We start from the raw sequence: 18,144 nt of genomic DNA on the forward strand, positions 1-18,144 counted from the left end.
TATTTAGCACTATTTATTTATAGTGCAAACAATTCACATTGACTTCAGCATACTAAAATTTAGATTTAACCTCAAATAACTCTTTAAATCAGGATTGTTTGTCATGTTATAAATATCAACAAACAGACAGCCCATGTTTTAACATGTTTTTAGAAGTCTGGTGGTGAGGTTTGTCAACGAAACAACCACCATAATTATATTTTGTTATGTAGTGTCATATATTTTGTGCCTAAATTCTCCATGTTTTCCATGTATCAAATCTAGATTATTTAATCAGGTGGTGTTTACTTTTAAGCCCAGATTAGGCCCTTAGACTTAAAAAGTCTTAAAAATCAGAGGAAACACAAATATTACCTCATTACCCGATTGAATCAAGTGAAGAGGGAGTCAGTGTGTGTGTGTGTGTGTGTGTTTGTGAATGGGACGTGCTGCTGTGTCTGTACGTGTGCAGTGAATGGGCAGAGCTGTGTTGCTGTGCCTGTGTTGTAGAGTTCGTACGGTAACTGAGGAGCATCAAGAGCAGTCAGTCTGTCCGGCCTATAAGTCAACGATTCATCCGATGGCGTTTGAGAAACGAAGAACAATTCCTCTCGTAAGCGGTTTGACTGGCGGCAGCGATACCAAGCCGCTATTTCTTGATCCGAAAATGAAGTTTAGCTCCAGCTTTCATCAGTCTCCAGCCACAGCCGATGCATTTCTTCTGTCGCTTCCCCATATCGGCCTAGCCGATGCAGCACTTCCCTGTGATGCGGTAAGAGCAGCCGCAGCATCTGTGTGTGTCTCTCTCTATTTACTTACTGCTTTATGAAGACCTTAAGTGTTATTTATTAAGACGACACTAAAAGTATAATTTCCCAAGAGGCATCCGCGCTTACATAATAGCATGCAGTAAGGCAGGGGCGGTGAATGAACACACTTTATTTCATTCAGAAAATGCGGCTGCACCACGGTTAAGATCCAATGGATGCTGCTGCATGTTTCCGTCCTGTGAGAGTTATCAGAAATACATCTCGTTTTACATGGCAGATAAGCTACTGCTGTAGTGTTTCCTGTAACTGCAAACGGGATAGACAGTATCATTCGAGTGTCCATGAATAAATAAATAATAATAATAATTTGTGTCAGTGGTTTTAGTTAATTTGTCCATTATACATATTCTGAATTCTGTAAAATACATTTTAAATGTTAAAAAATAGGCCACTTTATTTGAATCAATTTAAATATTTCATTTTATTTTTTATATAACCTATTGCATTATTAGTACATCTACCTATTTTATTTGTAATAATTTTTAAAGATATTTTAATAATATCTAATAATTATAGCCTAAATAATAAATTCTAAAATAAAAATGAGTAAATAAATAAATGGTTTAATTGACCACCCTTTGGAAGTTTGACCTTACTTTCTTTACTAGCAAATATCGTAAATCATTAGGTAACAGTCTTGTAGCTATATATCTCTTGAAAGGCATAACGCTTCAGATTGTGCTCTAGATTTGAGTGGGATGGATAATTTTCCTCAGTCATCGGACAGTTTAAGAAGAGGCTCCTAAATTTTATGCTTTTACCCATTTAAGATTAGAATAGTAGAACAACTATGGGATTAGAATCCCATAAACAACACTGCATTAATATCCAAAGCTTGTGGTACAGTAGTAGAGAAGTAAATTAAGTTTCCTTGGAAACCAAAGACTGTGCTGCTATACAAGCCACCTCCATTTTCAAGAAACAAGGTAATAAAATACAACAGTACATAACTTAATATTATTCGTATTCAATTTAATACTTCTTAATGTATGCTTTTTCTGAGCTACATAATCTTAAGATGAGAATGCTTATGCCTGCACTATTATGGAGGCTACAGTGATTGCGATGCTGGTCTATTTTTAGAATTGAAGGTAAAGTGTATAATGTATTTTTGATAATGCGCTCGTGATTTGATCATTTGTTCTGTCATGTGAGAGTGTATCAACTTTATCAGTTAAGACTAAGTGATGGAACCTTTTTATAATGCATCCATATTGATTAAATATGTCATACACCTAAGTTTATGACCATTAGCTATCTGACTATGTGTGGGACTTAAGCATCAAAACAAAGGTTACTGCATTATTTTTTTCTCCATACATTAGAATATGTTTAGTTGTATTCTTTCTGAGCATAAATAATGACTATCATGCATTTTAACCATGATTATTACAGCCTCTAATATAATTCAGCTAAATAATACTTCATATACCAAAAAATAATTAAATTAAATAAAATAAATCTTGTCAGGCATATTTAAAACCAGAATCATCCAATATCATTATACTCTCTGTAAAGATCACAGTGCAGCCTCCAAAATCTTATTAATTGGCCTTTTAAATCTTTAAAAGGCCAAATATCTGTGCAATCTGTGCAAATATCACTCAAACCAGGTTTTACACATTTGTCACCTAGAAGTTTTTAATCATTCAAATAAAATGTTGTCACTTTTCTTTAAATCACTTTTTCTTTTTTTAATAAGTTCAGGTCAGAGAAGCCTAAATGTGTTTTTAATTTTTACATAAATATATCTTTTATGATGAATGTTGATGGAACATTATTTCACATATTGGCATATATATAAACATGAAATGGTTTGGAAAAACGTGAAGATGACTAAATTACAATTTTTTGCTTTTTTGAAGGACTACATTTTCTGCTTAGAGCTGAGTTGTGTAATGAGTGATGCACTATACACGTCATGCAGTATTTATCCAACCATCTAGCGTATGAATTATATAGTGTTATTTTGTCATCCAGTGTCAGAGTCTGATAGCCCCGCCCCCTCCACAATTTCTATTGCACTTTTTCTTTTCTGAATTTTTGAACACTATTCTTACTATTTATGCTAAAAATGGCACAGAATAGTGCTTAAGTATATACACACCTTATGCACTACAAGTTTAATGGAACACATCTATTACAGGATGAATTCAGGGCGACAAAAAATAAAAAACAAAGGCAACATCTCATCCCAGCTGCACTTTATGATTAGCATCTGTTCCACTGTTTTTTGGATCACCCAGCTGGTAACCCCATCAGCTTTTTTTTTTTTTTTTTTTTACCTCTTGTGATGGTGATGCTGGTAACAGCTTTGAGCTTAACAAAAAATTGCATCACTCACCATGACAGGAATAATTCACTTAAAACCAATATGTCTGTCATCATTTACTCTCCCCAATGTCAATACAAGCTGTGTATTCTGTGGAAAACAATTTTTTTTTTAAATAATATCCTCTGAAAGTTAACAAGGCCTGTTTTTCCATGGAAGCTACACTGCCTTAAAGGGTTAGTTCACCGAGATAGCAAATTTATGTAATTAATAACTTACCCTCATGTTGTTTCAAACCCGTAAGACCTCCGTTAATCTTTGGAACACAGTATAAGACCAAACTCAATTTATGGGATGTTTTTGAATCATCTGTATGCCTGTTTGTGTTGGTGCAAGTGATTAATTCATTTGCATGGAAGTTAAAAATTTAGTACACAACTGAAATTAGATGCCATTGGCATTAATACAGAGACAGTAGGGCTGTAGTGTTGCCATTATAATTGCTTAACATTCTGAATCAGGTCTTTTTGAAACTCCACAATTACAGAGATCACTTTCAAAGGTGTGAATGGAGGAAGTTGATTTGTGAGAACAAATGTGAATTTTCCTATTATGACATGTTATGGGATTGGAATTTTGTTTGTTTCATTCTTAGAAATGTAATTTTGTTTTCCTGTTTTGATAAAGAAAAATTTCAGTTCCCTGTTGATACTTCACTGTTCAAAAGGCGCTATGGGAAAAAGCCTTTTTTCAATCAAGCAGTGAAATTTTATGGCCATTGGTTTTGAGAACATCATTCTCACCTCTCTGCACTCGCAGATTGCTTTCTTTTCAGAGAGCAACTCCGCTCTAGGTCCACCATCTGGTCTGGATATGTACTGGATGGATCCAGGTGGCTGCAGTGACCCTCTGATTTGGATACAGACTGAATCTGGTGGCTACGGTGACCCCGGAATAAGAGAGAAACAGCTAATATTAGCGTAGATGCCATTCTTCTAATGATGTAGCAAGTACATTGGGTGTTATTGGAAGTGTCCCTGGTTCCGGTTTACCTAATTAATGCAGCCTAAAATCCTTTAACGGATTTGGATATTAGAATCAAATTTAGTGTAATGTGTAAACCAGGTTAAAGAGATGGGTCTTTAATCTAGATTTAAACTGTAAGAGTGTGTCTGTCTCCCGAACAATATTAGGTAGGTTATTCCAGAGTTTAGGCTCCAATTAAGAAGAGGATCTGCCGCCTGCCGTTGATTTTGATATTCTAGGTATTATTAAATTGCCTGGGTTTTGAGAACGCAGGGAATGTGGGGGATTATAATGTAACAAGAGCTCATTCAAGTACTGAGGTGCTAAACCATTCGGGGCTTTATAAGTAATAAGCAAGATTTTAAAATCTATACAATGTTTAATAGGGAGCCAATGCAGTGTTGACAGGACCGGGCTAATATGTCATACTTCCTGGTTCTAGTAAGAACTCTAGCTGCTGCATTTTGGACTACCTGGAGTTTGTTTACCAACCGTGCAGAACAACCACCCAATAAAGCATTACAATAATCTAACCTTGAGGTCATAAATGCATGGATTAACATTTCTGCATTTGACATTGAGAGCATAGGCCATAATTTAAATATATTTTTGAGATGGAAAAATGCAGTTTTACAAATGCTAGAAACGTGGCTTTCTAAGGAAAGATTGCTATCAAATAGCACACCTAGGTTCCTAACTGATGACGAAAAATTGACAAAGCAGCCATCAAGTCTTAGACAGCATTCGAGGTTATTACATTACAGGTTATTACATGCAGAGTTTTTAATTAACAGCTCTGTTTTTTCAGAATTTAGCAGTAAGAAATTACAGACCCACTTTATATTAAGTGGGCATAACTACTATGTACTTACATTTTATAATTTAGTACAATGTACTTATTCTGTACATACATGTTTTTACATTGTACTTATATATATAAAAACACGACATGTAATTACATCTGTATTTAATTTCTGTAATTACATTTATAATTACACTGTTGACCCATACTTTACACCTTAACCCACCCTTAAACTTACCCATACCTCCAACCCTCTCCCTAACCTTACCCCATCCCACCTCAATAGCAGCAAAAGTGTTTTACGATACAATATGAACACAATAAGTACATTGTACTTAAGTTTTTATGTAAGTACATAGTAGTTAAGGCCACCTAATATAAAGTGGGACCGAAATTACTCGTCATCCAGTTTTTTATATTGACTATGCATTCCGTTAGTTTTTCAAATTGGTATGTTTCACCGGGCCACAAAGAAATACAGAGCTGAGTATCTTCAGCATAACAGTGAAGTCCCCCAAGGGTAACATGTAAAGTTATGGCCCTAGTACTGAGCCTTGAGGTACTCCATACTGCACTTGTGATCAATATGATACCTCTTCATTCACTACTACGAATTGATGGCGGTCATATAAATATGATTTAAATCATGCTAATGCACTTCCATTATTGCAAACAAAGTGTTCTGGTCTATGCAAAAGAATGTTGTGGTCAATAGTGTCGAACGCAGCACTAAGATCCAATAGCACTAATAGAGAAATGCAACCATGATCAGATGATAGGAGCAGGTAATTTATAACTCTAAGGAGAGCAGTCTCAGTACTGTGATACGGTCTAAATCCTGACTGGAAATCCTCACAGATACCATTTTTCCAACCTGTCCTCCAACCAATACGCTTGTATAGGTCGTTTGTCCAAGTCCCTGAAATACGACCCATCAGAGCGTATACTACAATTGCGCTCCTATAGGCAAAAGGTCGTTTTCATATTAATGTTTTGTACTCTTATATTTGCCCTCTGGTTTGCGTTTCGTGTAGCTCAGTTAGTAGATTATTGCGTTATACCTTGATATGTCATCATGCTATCGTGGGTTCGATCCCAGGAATGGACGTGCACGAAAATGTATATGCTCAATAAATCATAATTTAGCATGATTTCTGTGAGGGTTAGGTTTAGGGGTGGGGTTAGGTGTGGTCATTCGAACGAATAAGCCACCTACAGTAGTAAAATATGAAGGAAATACTGTGAGATCGGTGTAAAACGCCCACACATTGAATTTAAATAAACGTGCGTTTTGATTGGTAATGACGTTATACGTCAATTCATGACGACAGACGCAACGCGATACTGTCATTATTTTTAGGCCCGCTAGAGGGCGCTTAACTTTAAAACGTAAATATAGGTCGTAATAAGGTGCTTGCACAAACGACCTATATGGTCGTTTTTTGTTGGAGGACAGGCTCCATTTTTCTCTAAGAAGGAATATAATTGTGAGGATACTACCTTTTCTAGTATCTTGGACAGAAAAGGGAGATTCGAGATTGGTCTATAATTAACTAGTTCTTTGGGGTCAAGTTGTTTTTTTGATGAGAGGCTTAATAACAGCCAGTTGAAGGTTTTTGGTACTGTACATATTCTAATGACAATGAGGAATTAATAATAAGGTGGTCTGGCCTCTTTGGACCGGCAGTTGAAGGGTTCGCTTAGTGCTTCACGGAGGCACAGAAGTCATCCCAGGCCATTTGACACTTCCTGCCAAAGTGATTCAGCTCCGCAGCTGCTCCTAGTTGCCCTAAGTCTACACCGACTCAGCAGCCCACTCAGCCTGCACCTGCTGCCCCGCTGCTCAGCCTGCCAAGAATCAGTAGACCCAAGGGCATTCCCACTCAGCCAGATGCTACCCCTTTCCTAAGTGCCAGGGACCCCGACCCAAGATAGCATTGGAACTGGCACCTCAGGAACCTTCCTGATCTGCAGGAAAGGAAGAGGAGGGGGCCAAGTCTTGCTAAGCCTCTTATCACCCCGTTCAACACCTGGTGCAGAGGGATATATGTTTGTTGCAAATTTTGGGCCTGTAAAAGTGCCCTAGCAACTGCCCTATGTAATAGTGGGAAAATTATTCAAAAAGAGAGGAAGTTTCCTTTTATATTTCTCACTAATACCCTGTCCCCGTGCAGCCAGTCATTCAAATAAATCAAAGCCCTTGCCACTAGGGCTGTTTTGGCTTTTATGAACAACCTGAGCACAATGAAATATGTAGGGGGGTAGGTATGGGCAAATGAAGCCTCGAAAAGCACCGAGGCTTTCCTCTGACAGTTTCGGGAAAAGATTCAAAGATTTGAGTGTCTCAAAAACAGTGCCATCTGGTGGTACATAAAAAAATGTATCAGCCAAAAGCCTGTGAAAGATACTCTGTATGAATGAGGCATCTACCACATATTCCACGGATTGATTCAAGTTATGTGCACAAATAAAAGCCTAACAGTGTGTGTTTGTGTTTGTTGAATTTCTATCTCTGGTAAATTCATTTACCCATTAAACTGTGCAATTTAATATCTGTACGAATTCCGTTACTTCCTTGTCCCCGAAAAGGATAGTGGTCTCCGGCCCATCTTTTAACTCAGACACCTGAATCACACCCTCATGAAAAGGTTGTTCAGGTTGACTATGCTGAAGCAGATCCTCTCGCAGATTCACACGGGACTGGTTCTTTTCTCTAGGCCTGAAAGACAGATACTTTAACATTCCGAACACCCCCCGTCACAGATGATTCTTGAGATTCGCCTTTGAGGAAATGGCTTATCAGTAGGGATGGGAACCGAAAATTTTGTTTTGTTCTTTGAAAAGAACCGGAATCGTGAGCAATTTCTAAGTTTCGGTTCCGAAACTTGCTGTTCTAGTGCAACACGTGACCAAGCGCTATGAGCAGCCTTGCACCGGTGTTCTGAATATTTGGTGTTTCCCGTAAAGCAGCAGATCTCAATTGCAGTCCTCGCACCCCACTGCTCTGCACATTTTGAACGTTTCTCTTAGCGCTTCAGACATTTGTTCTATTCGAACATAAGTGCCCTGCGAAGTGGACATCACAGGATATTCAGATTCCAGTTCGAAGCGAACCTAGCTATATGTTCCAATCAAAGAGCATTGAAGTGTGCAAGACGTGAATTTAAATTGTATTGATTTACAGAGGTATATGATGTCACAGTTGTCCATGTTTAAAGATGCTGCACAGCACAAATAAGTGAATGAATGTTTCGATGTGAGGTAAACTTCAACAGATTTCCCCTGCTCAGGGAGTAGGGAGCAATGAACAATTGGAACACAGTTCATGCACGGAATTCATTTGTAAAGAGCTGATTATCTTAATCAGGTGTGTTAACAAAGAGAAACGTGCAAAATATGCAGAGCAGTGGGGCGCGAGGACTGGAATTGAGAACCGTTGCCGTAAAGGATGTCACGAACAGTGATATAAATTATTTATTTTAATACATTTTAAATGTTTTAAATGTTAAAATGCATTTTAAAAGCAAAACGTTATTGATAGTGTAAAAAACATCAACTTTGAAACACATGCTGATTGATGGACTATTATTACTCAACATTACTTACTACCTTCCAGCAACGCTACATTCAGTGAAGGTAAAATAGTAAAAAACATAGTTCATTTAAATGAAACCAGAAGCCGAACCAGAACATTTCTAAAAATACCCCACCCTACTTATGAAGATCTGTACACTGTAATATATGTTGCATTTTGACATTGCCAGCCTTTAAAGCTGCAGTAGGTAACTTTTTTAAAAATATATTTTTTTACATATTTGTTAAATCTGTCATTATGTACTGACAGTAGAATATGAGACAGATAATCTGTGAAAAAATCAAGCTCCTCTGGCTCCTCCCAGTGGTCCTATTGCCATTTGCAGGAATACATCGCTCCCGTTAAGAAACAACCAATCAGAGCTGCGGTCCGTAACTTTGTTTATGTTCAAAATGTAGAAAAATGTATATAATAAGCGAGTACACCATGAATCCATTTTCCAAACCGTGTTTTTAGCTTGTCCTGAATCACTAGGGTGCACCTATAATAAGTGTTTATATTCGGACTATTTTAGATTGCTTCGGGGGTACCGCGGCGGAGTAACCCAGTACCTTTGTGATTCGTCATAGACATAAACAGAGAGAAGTAGATCCGGCTACGATGTTCTTCCGCAAGACGCAAGCAGTTCTGTTTATTAACCGCTAGAGCGTCAAGAGTTACCGACTGCAGCTTTAAATTAAGTTGACAGTAAGTAATAAACAGTATTGAGCATTGATTGAGTATTGTTCATTTTTCCTTACCACTATTTCTTAATAATTGTTTAATGATTTTAATGGAACCGGAATCAGAACCATAACCGTTAGGTGGAACCGGAACCAGAACCGGAACCTACTTATCAGTACATGGTTCTTCCTTTTGGACTGTCTCTAGCTCCCTGCATTTTTACAAAATTGCAAGGGCGTAGTTCTTTCTCCTATAAGGAAGGTGGGAATCTGCATTCTCCGCTACAACGACCACTGGCTCATTTTGGCCCAGTCGGAGGCAAAATTAATATTACATAGGACCCGCCTCCTCAGCTACTTAGAGTGCCTGGGACTCATAGTCAATTTTGCCAAGAGCACGTTGTCCCCCAGCCATCGAATATTGTTCCTGTGGAAACTTGCGGCCTCCTTCGAGATCTGAGCCAATCTCCCTCTCAAAATGTTCCAGAGGATGCTTGAACTCAGCATCACCAGCCCTACAGCTGAGCCTGGTTCATATGCGGCCCTTTCAGCGCTGGCTGAAACCGAGGGTTCCATCCCATGCGTGGCATCATGGACACCTACATATCGGGGTAAGCCAGACCTGTATAATGGCCCTGGCCGTCACATCAACTGCTTGGAAATGCTAGCAGTGTGTCAAGCCTAGGGATATCAGTTTTCTATCATTTCCATGATTGATCGTCGTTTAAATTAAAGATCATTTAATAGATTCATCGTTAACCTTAATGCTGCAAATTGCATCTATTGCAGCGCCACACAGTCACCGGTATAACAGGATGTGCCAAATCAGTTTAGTTTGAATAAAATGCTAGTAGCAGGATTATAAAATGAACAGATGTGATTATAATAATTTGATAAATTGAAGAGAGCCCTGTATATTTGAGATAATTTTACTTTTGATGACTGTATTCTATCCTGTCACGGAGACTGCTGAATGCGCCTCTTTCAATGGTTTTGTGGTGCTCGTTGTATTTTAAAACACAATTGCAATGTTTTCAACTGACATTATGGCATTTAAAATAAAAGTCTCAAATATAACAGTGCCGTGTGTGGCTGTGCTGTGCAGTCAGAGAACCACTTCCAAAACATTTTTATATGAGTATTATGACCAGTACTTAATTTGATCATGCTGTCAGTTGTCAAATTGTCAATTAGATTTACAGTGCATTAGATTGTTATAATGCATGTGTGTGTGCATATTAGGACAGAGCCAGTGTGGGTTTGGCTAAATTAATTTGGAGGTTATTACTCACTTCTCATTCGGCACAAAACCAAATGTTTCCATATTCGCAATATATATGAATGTTAAACTTGTATTTATAATGTAAACTACTAGGCTTGTACTTTACATGCATTCGCATAGACCAAGTATAGGTCGGTCCTGGAGCTAAGCAAAGTCTTCAGGATTACTAAGGCTACAGACAAGTGAGTTTTTTTTTTCAGGGTTGGAGAAACCCTGACTTTCCAGGTGTAGCAGAAATGAGTCGAACCAGACAAATTAAAGAGTCTATCAGAGCTGTGTGCATTGAAACGAGAGCCGAACTCTTCAGGAAGTCATAAATCAGTTCTAGTGCCACAAGAACCAAGCAAGATAACCAACCAACCAACTTGTTCACACAACAGCTTTCAACATTAACACCAATAGAACAATTATTGACAATTTTAATTCGAAGAAGAGATTGTCAAATTTATTGTTCGTAATGGAAATACAACGCTGGACATCACATGTAAACCCAGGAGATCAAGTTAAATACTTGCATTGACTTCCCCCACCCAGCAGAACCAGACTGAAATTCCTAAGGGGGGGAAGAGCTTTAAACCTCTGTCTCTACAGAACATCCCTTTGCCAGAGAATGGCAAAGAAACTGCTTTTGTACATTATATATGGACCAGAATGAACTCAAAAAGACTTATACATGAATCATTCCATTGCTTAACTCCATATTCATTTATGTGTAACCCACACATTTGACTATCATGTATAATCACTTATCGTGTATGTCTTTTGATAACTATAGGATACATAGTCATGTCTAGTATTGATATAATCGAATTTTCTTGCTTGATATTGTCCTGACAATCATTTATTTGTAAAATATATCATAATCGTGTTATAGGAATCATGTCCAAAATTAGACCCTGCGAGGCAGGAACCACATGCTTGGTAAGATAAACAAATGATTGATGATACCCCCGAGCCAAGACCATATCTGATTGGTCAAGGCAACATTTGAGGGGTGGCCAACAAGGAAGTTTAAATACTTTGGACACCATGAAATTTGGCTTTTAGTTCTAGTCTTGCTTGTGCTATCAGTCATGCGGGCTTTTAATCTGCTTTTAGACTGCTTTTAGTCCCTAGTTGCTGCTATTAGCCATGTCTGTTTCTAGTCTCTAGCTATGCTTCTGCTAGCTTGTAGCTTCTAGCCATGCGGTTTAGTCATCACTGTTTGAGCGCGGTTCCTGCGTGCTTCGGCCTGCCTGCTGCTACTATTCCACGATGAGAAGGAACACAACCTAGTCTCGTCAAACTTTATTTCTTTTCTTTTCCGTTTGAGAGTTTCGTGTTCTGAGTTAAGTTTTATAACGTCGACCTCCTCTGCGCGTTTTAACTCCAACCAACCACACAACTCCAGCTTCAGCCAACGCCCAAGCACGGGCTCCCCAAGACGTATAGTTTGGATATTAGTATCCAGCGCAGATTTGATGTTAAACGGCTAGTTCACTGAATCGCAGGGCGTCTCCGTGACCAGCCGTGAAACAGTGATTCTGTTCAAATTCCCTTTAAAATCTTAAATGATTCCCTTTGAGCTAAATTGACCTGTTTCCCTTACACAGGACTGACATTGCTTACCCCTGGCATATGCGGAAAAGATCATCCTCTTCACACGGTCCTTGGCATAACAGAAGAGTGGGTTGTTTGAATTGTTAGAATATGTGGGGTGTGTGCACACGAGATGCCATCACAATTGAACAGCTGAGACAAAAAAATGAAATAAATTATATATATATATATATATATATATATATATATATATATATATATATATATATATTTGGAGTAAGATATTATATGCAAAAGTGTTTACTTTTATTTGTTCACACTCACAATAAAAACAGAAAATTTGTGCTCTTCTAAAATAAAGCAAACTAAAAATCGCCATCCTTTCCTTTCTGTGAACTTGTTCATTGAACTCTGCGACACACTTCTGTTTTAACCCTTTAAAGGGGGGGTGAAATGCTATTTCATGCATACTTGTTTTTTACACTGTTAAAGAGTTGGATTCCCATGCTAAACATGGACAAAGTTTAAAAAATTAAGTTGTAAGTTTGAAGGAGTATTTCTGTTCCAAAAATACTCCTTACGGTTTGTCACAAGTTTCGGAAAGTTTTTTTTCCGAGTATGGCTCTGTGTGACGTTAGATGGAGTGGAATTTCCTTATATGGGTCCGAGGGCACGTCTGCCGGAAGAGCGCGCGCTGCCGTATAGCAGAGCACTGAGAGCAGAGGCATTCAGTGATCAGAGCGAGAGCGTCGTGAAATGTCACAAAAGAAGTGTATTTTTGGTTGCCAGGGCAAGACAACACTGCACAGATTACCAAAAAAAAAAACAGCATTAAGGGACCAGTGGATGGAGTTTATTTTTACAGAGCATCAACGGAGTTGTGCAAGTGTTTGTGTTTGTTCCCTGCATTTCTAAAATGCTTGTTTTACAAACAAAGCCCAGTTTGATGATGGATTTGCGTATAGTTTATTTCTTAAGGATGATGCAATCCCAACGAAAAAGGGTCACGATCGTGTGTTGGAACCGCAGGCGGTGAGTAAAACAGCTTAAAATATCTCTGCCTCCTTGTTAGTGCGTCCGCCTCCCATGCCGAGACCCGGGTTCGAGCCCCGCTCGGAGCGAGTCGTTGCTGCTGCTGCTCTCGTTCAGTTTCAGCCTCGGGATCTGATTCTGGATCATAAATATATGCTGAATCTGACTGTAAACCATGGTTTGTTTTGGTTGATTTTGTCCTCACGGTGTCACAGCTTCCAAACGCTCTAAACTCAAAAGCCTACTGGCGCTCGTGATTCTTTAGGTCCGCCCACACGTCACGCCTCCAGTCGGTCGTGTTTTTCCGGGAAAAATCGGTACAGACTATCTTTCTCTTATGAATATAATAAAACTAAAGACTTTTTGGAGTTATGACGGATGCAGTACTACTCTATAGGTACTCAAGATTAACAGGATATTGAGTGAAAACAAGCATTTCACCCCCCCTTTAACTGTCACCCCATCACGTATACGGGATGCCTACATTTACTTCACTATATTACAATTAAATCTAATCTAATCTTGACAAACTATATATCGTTGGAAAGGTCTAAGACACCCAAATATATAATTTACCAATGTTCTTTGTAAAAAATTATGTAGGAAAACTAATAGATTACTTTATGACAAGAGTGCACCCTCAAAAATCTAAATTATAACAGGAGTTTATGGGGGAAGTTGTGGCCTAGTGGTTAGAGAGTTTGACTCCTAACCCTATGGTTGTGGGTTTGAATCTCGGGCTGGCAATATCATGACTTAGGTGCCCTTGAGCAAGGCACCGAACCCCCATTATTTGTGTAGGCCTATTATTTGTGTAGGCTATGCATTTTCCTTAAAGCAACCCATCAATTCAGTTCCCTCAATTCAGTTAAATCTTGGGTTAAGGAACAAAATTAATGAAACATGAACAGTTGCCACAAATTAATAAGTCGTAGGAATGAATTAACAAGTTGTAGGAATGAATAGCCTTTCTGGCCTGTGTCCTGCAGCCCTTCAAAGCACACAATATGAAACAATTATGTGGGGAAATGACTTAATTACAACATTTCTGTTGCTTTCCATGTTGAAGAACTTTGTGTTGTTTCTATTTTAATGTACTTTTACAGTTTAAAACACATTAAAAGCTTAATTTGTACATTATGACAGATGTTTATATATGTTTATATACTGTTTTGTGCATGAGCCACACGCAGCCCAAAATTAAATAGGTTAATCGACTATTATTGCTTTAATCGATTGCATCTCTTATCGACAATTAATCTATCATCGATTAATTGTTGACATCTCTAGTCGAGCCTGTCAGTTCCTTTTGCTGAGAACCAACCTTGGTTGTCAGAGCTAACTCTGCTGCTTTAGCAGCCCCCTGGTCCATTACACTGAGACAAGATCTCCTCTCTCAAGCGAACTGGAGTTTGGCTGCTCGACGGGAGCCCACAAGCCTCCCAGAGTGTGTGTTAAACTCGATTTCAGAAGCCTGTCTATGAGACACTTCTACCCCATTAAGTGGTCTGTTTTCTCCGCTTGGTGCCTAAACCATGGTCCATGGCCTTGCCCACTCACTGTCCCTAAACGGGATTTGCCTTTTGAGCCACTACTATCTACTAACTTTCGATCACTGTCAGTAAAATCTGCTCTGCTTCTAGCATTAGCATCGGTAAAGCAAATATGAGACCTGCAGGGGCTTTCACTTTGCCCTGCCTGCCTGGTATTTGGGCCAAATGACTCCAAGGTTGTCCTGAAAACAAGGTATGGTTATACACCCAAGGCGCTCTCCACTCCATTTAGAGTGCAGGTCAATGTGCTCTCTGCACTTTCTTAAAAGCCAAGCCTCATAGCCTCGTCTCGGTGTGTCCATTTCAGAGATCTATGCTCTGGCCGGCTAGGTTTTATAACCTGGACATCCCGGCCTCGCAGGCCAGAGTCTTTTCTGCTTAAGTGGGCACACACTTGCGCTATGCGAAACAGTTCTGACAGTGTCCTTGACCGTAACACGCTCAAGATCTTTAGGTTGGTTTGCTTGTATACTTTTGGCCCAGGGAGTGGCAATATTGTACGAGTCCTCTGGAACGATTACTTAAAATATTGTTATACTTCCCCATAGGCATTGGATGCTTAAGGTGGTTATATTATGCAGTCATTCCTCTACCAGCTTTGGTTGCTTCCGGCTTTGCTGCCGTTCAGATGTTCTAGCTTACTGCTCTGCGCTTTGCTTCTTATTTCTGTACTTTTCTAAGAATTTTCTAAGATTTTTACTTCAGCAGATCAGCACAGTGCTCAAACAACATATTTTTGGCTCAAACGCTAAAACTAAAAACATTGGGACTGGAATAATTCTACAAAAAGAAGACTTTGTCTCCCACTGCTAACAGCTTACATTCCTGTGACGGGATAACAACTGCCTACATTCAAACAGAAGAGAGAGAAAATGCCTCCTGTTGGATCTTCTTCTTGCATGAACTGCTGCAAACTTCTACAAAGGATTGTGATTCTTGAAACAAAGTTACTTTCTGGACTTCCAAAACAGACGGAACACTCAGCAGACCGTCGTCATTGACCCCCTCAGCATACAGCCGGTGAGTCCCATTAATCTTATGAATCTCAACAGTTTATACCAAGTGTAGAGGAACAAGCCGAAACTGATCGCCACACTAATCGATGGCACAAACAGGGAGCGAGACCCAAAGGAACACGAGATATCAGATTGTCACGAGTTTCTCGTATTGCTGCCATTGCTTCCTCTACCCCAGATTCGACTATGACAAGGCTTGTAAATACTGGTATTCTACCACCCCCTATACATCTTGAGAACAGATTTGAAGCATTAATAAATGTGGTTGAGGAATCCCCAAATGTATTTAAACATGGATCTGATCAGCCAGCAGCTAACACCGCTACTAACAGGCGCTCAAGGTCAAGCAGACAGTGGCATTCAGCTCAGAGCACAGCCAAGCCCAGGACTCTGATAGTGGGTGACTCTGTTATCAGAAACATCCGTAGCAGGACTACAACAACATGCTGCCTTCCTCAAGCAACGGTCTCTGATGTGAACAAGGAACTTCAGAACATTCTGATGAAGCACAAGACTGCAAATCAAATCATCATCCATGTGGGAAAGAATGATATTCGGAAAGAGCAGTCAGAACTCCTTAAGAAGGACTTCATTGAACTCTTTGAAACACTTCAAAGACAAAGTTCAGTCGTTCATCAGTGGACCACTCCCAGCAAGGGGAACAAATATGTTTTCACGGTTGCTTGGGCTAAACACATGAATACAAAGATCTTGTAATACAAAAGGAGTCAATTTCATCGACAACTTCAATCTTTTCTGGGGCCATAGGCAATAGTTTAAACCGGATGGCCTCCACCCAAACAAACTTGGTGCAAGAGTGTTTAAGGACAATATCTACTTCTCCCTTCATCATCGTTCAGCAGAGTGTGTCAATCCATTCAGCACACACACACCGGGTCCGAGTCATCATGTGGTTGACATATCCCACAAGGACACTGATAAAAAGCCAAAACAATCACTTCTGATAGACACTATCCCTGCTGAGCCCTGCCCACAGAGCTCCTCACAGACTGACTTTGATGTATATAGGTCCCCGCTATAATAGCAGCAATATTCACAATTGCTTACAGACCAAGTGGGAACCCATTGTGCCTGTAGCTTTCTCTATTTCAGTTTTATCACGTGATAGAAAGTCTAAGGCCTTCTCAAACCGAAGGGCAAACTCATTTAATATGTGGGCTATTATGCATCAAACTAAGATTGATATAAAGACACCAAGCACTGCCCTCAAGTTAGCACTTTTAAACATTCGCTCACTAAAAAATAAATCATTTCTAATCAATGACTTAAAACCACAAACAATCTGGATTTTATGTTTCTAAATGAAATATGGCTAAAAGACAGCTGCAGTGCAACAATCCTAAATGAAGCAGCCCCTCCTAACTTCACTTACATGAGTGTTTGCAGGACTGTTAGGAGAGGTGGGGGTGTAGCTGCTCTATTTAAAGATGTCTATCAATGCAAGCAAGTGTCATTTGGTCAGTACTTTCGAATATCTAGGGATTGTGCTGAAAGGTGCCCCACGCATTCTGTTTATTATTATTTACAGGCCTCCAAAATACTCTCCAGCCTTTGTCGAAGAGGTCACAGAAATGTTATCAATAATTTCCTCAGAGTTTGACTGTTTTGCAATTGCAGGAGATTTTAATATTCACATAGATAATGCAGAAAACAAAACTACAAAAGAAATGATAACGGTTCTAAACACTTTTGACCTGATTCAGCATGTGCATGGACCCACACACAAAGGTGGACACACTCTGGATCTAATCATCAGTAGGGGTCTAAACATTTCATCCATTGTTACTAAGGACATAGCACTATCTGATCACTTCTGTATTTTCTTTGATATATTGATCTCTGCTACCACTGAATCTAGATCTGTGTCAGAAGGTGATGCATAAACGAGAACACAAATGTACTATTTATGAAGGCTATATCTTTAACACCAAGCATTTCTGCAGACTCTGTTGATATTCTCCTTAATTCCTTCAACTCAAAAGTTAAGAATGTTATTGATGATATTGCACCAATAATAGTCAGTAAGAAAACAAACAGACAGAAATCAGTTTGGAGAAGATCAACAGCAGTTCAGACTATGAAAAGACAATGCAGAAAAGCCAAGTGAATGTGGAGGAAGACGAAACTTGAAATTCACTATAACATCTATAAAGAGAGCCTTAATGCTTTTAATGTGAAACTAGCCACAGCTAGACAGAATTTCTTCTCAAACCTTATAAACCGTAACTTAAATAACACTCGTACTCTTTTTGCCACTGTTGAGAGACTGACAAACCCCCCAAGTCAGATTCCAAGTGAAATGCTCTCAGACAGCAAATGCAATGAGTTTGCTTCTTTCTTTTCTGAGAAGATCATAAATATCAGGAAGGCGATTAGCACATCCTCAAGTAATGCAGAGGTCAGACAGATTCGGCCAAAATATCAAAATGATACTATTTCTATTTTTGAAACAATTGATAGCAAAATTCTGGAAGACATAGTGCAGCAACTAAAATCATCAACCTGTTGTCTTGACACACTTCCCACATCTTTTTT

At 39.0% G+C, this 18,144-nt stretch overlaps 1 protein-coding gene across 1 annotated transcript in view; it reads left to right on the forward strand.

Moving 5' to 3' along the window:
• Positions 1 to 426: 426 nt before the first annotated feature.
• LOC127962851 (rho-related BTB domain-containing protein 2-like) overlaps positions 427 to 18,144 on the forward strand; it is a 35,851-nt gene continuing 18,133 nt past the window's right edge. Inside the window, exon 1 of the mRNA XM_052562443.1 lies at positions 427 to 751. Coding sequence (XP_052418403.1) covers positions 729 to 751 — 23 coding nt within the window. The 5' untranslated portion in view covers positions 427 to 728. The remainder of the gene's footprint in view (positions 752 to 18,144) is intronic.

The sequence above is a fragment of the Carassius gibelio genome, chromosome B8 (assembly GCF_023724105.1).
Source record: "Carassius gibelio isolate Cgi1373 ecotype wild population from Czech Republic chromosome B8, carGib1.2-hapl.c, whole genome shotgun sequence".
NCBI classification, from domain to species: Eukaryota; Metazoa; Chordata; class Actinopteri; order Cypriniformes; family Cyprinidae; genus Carassius; species Carassius gibelio.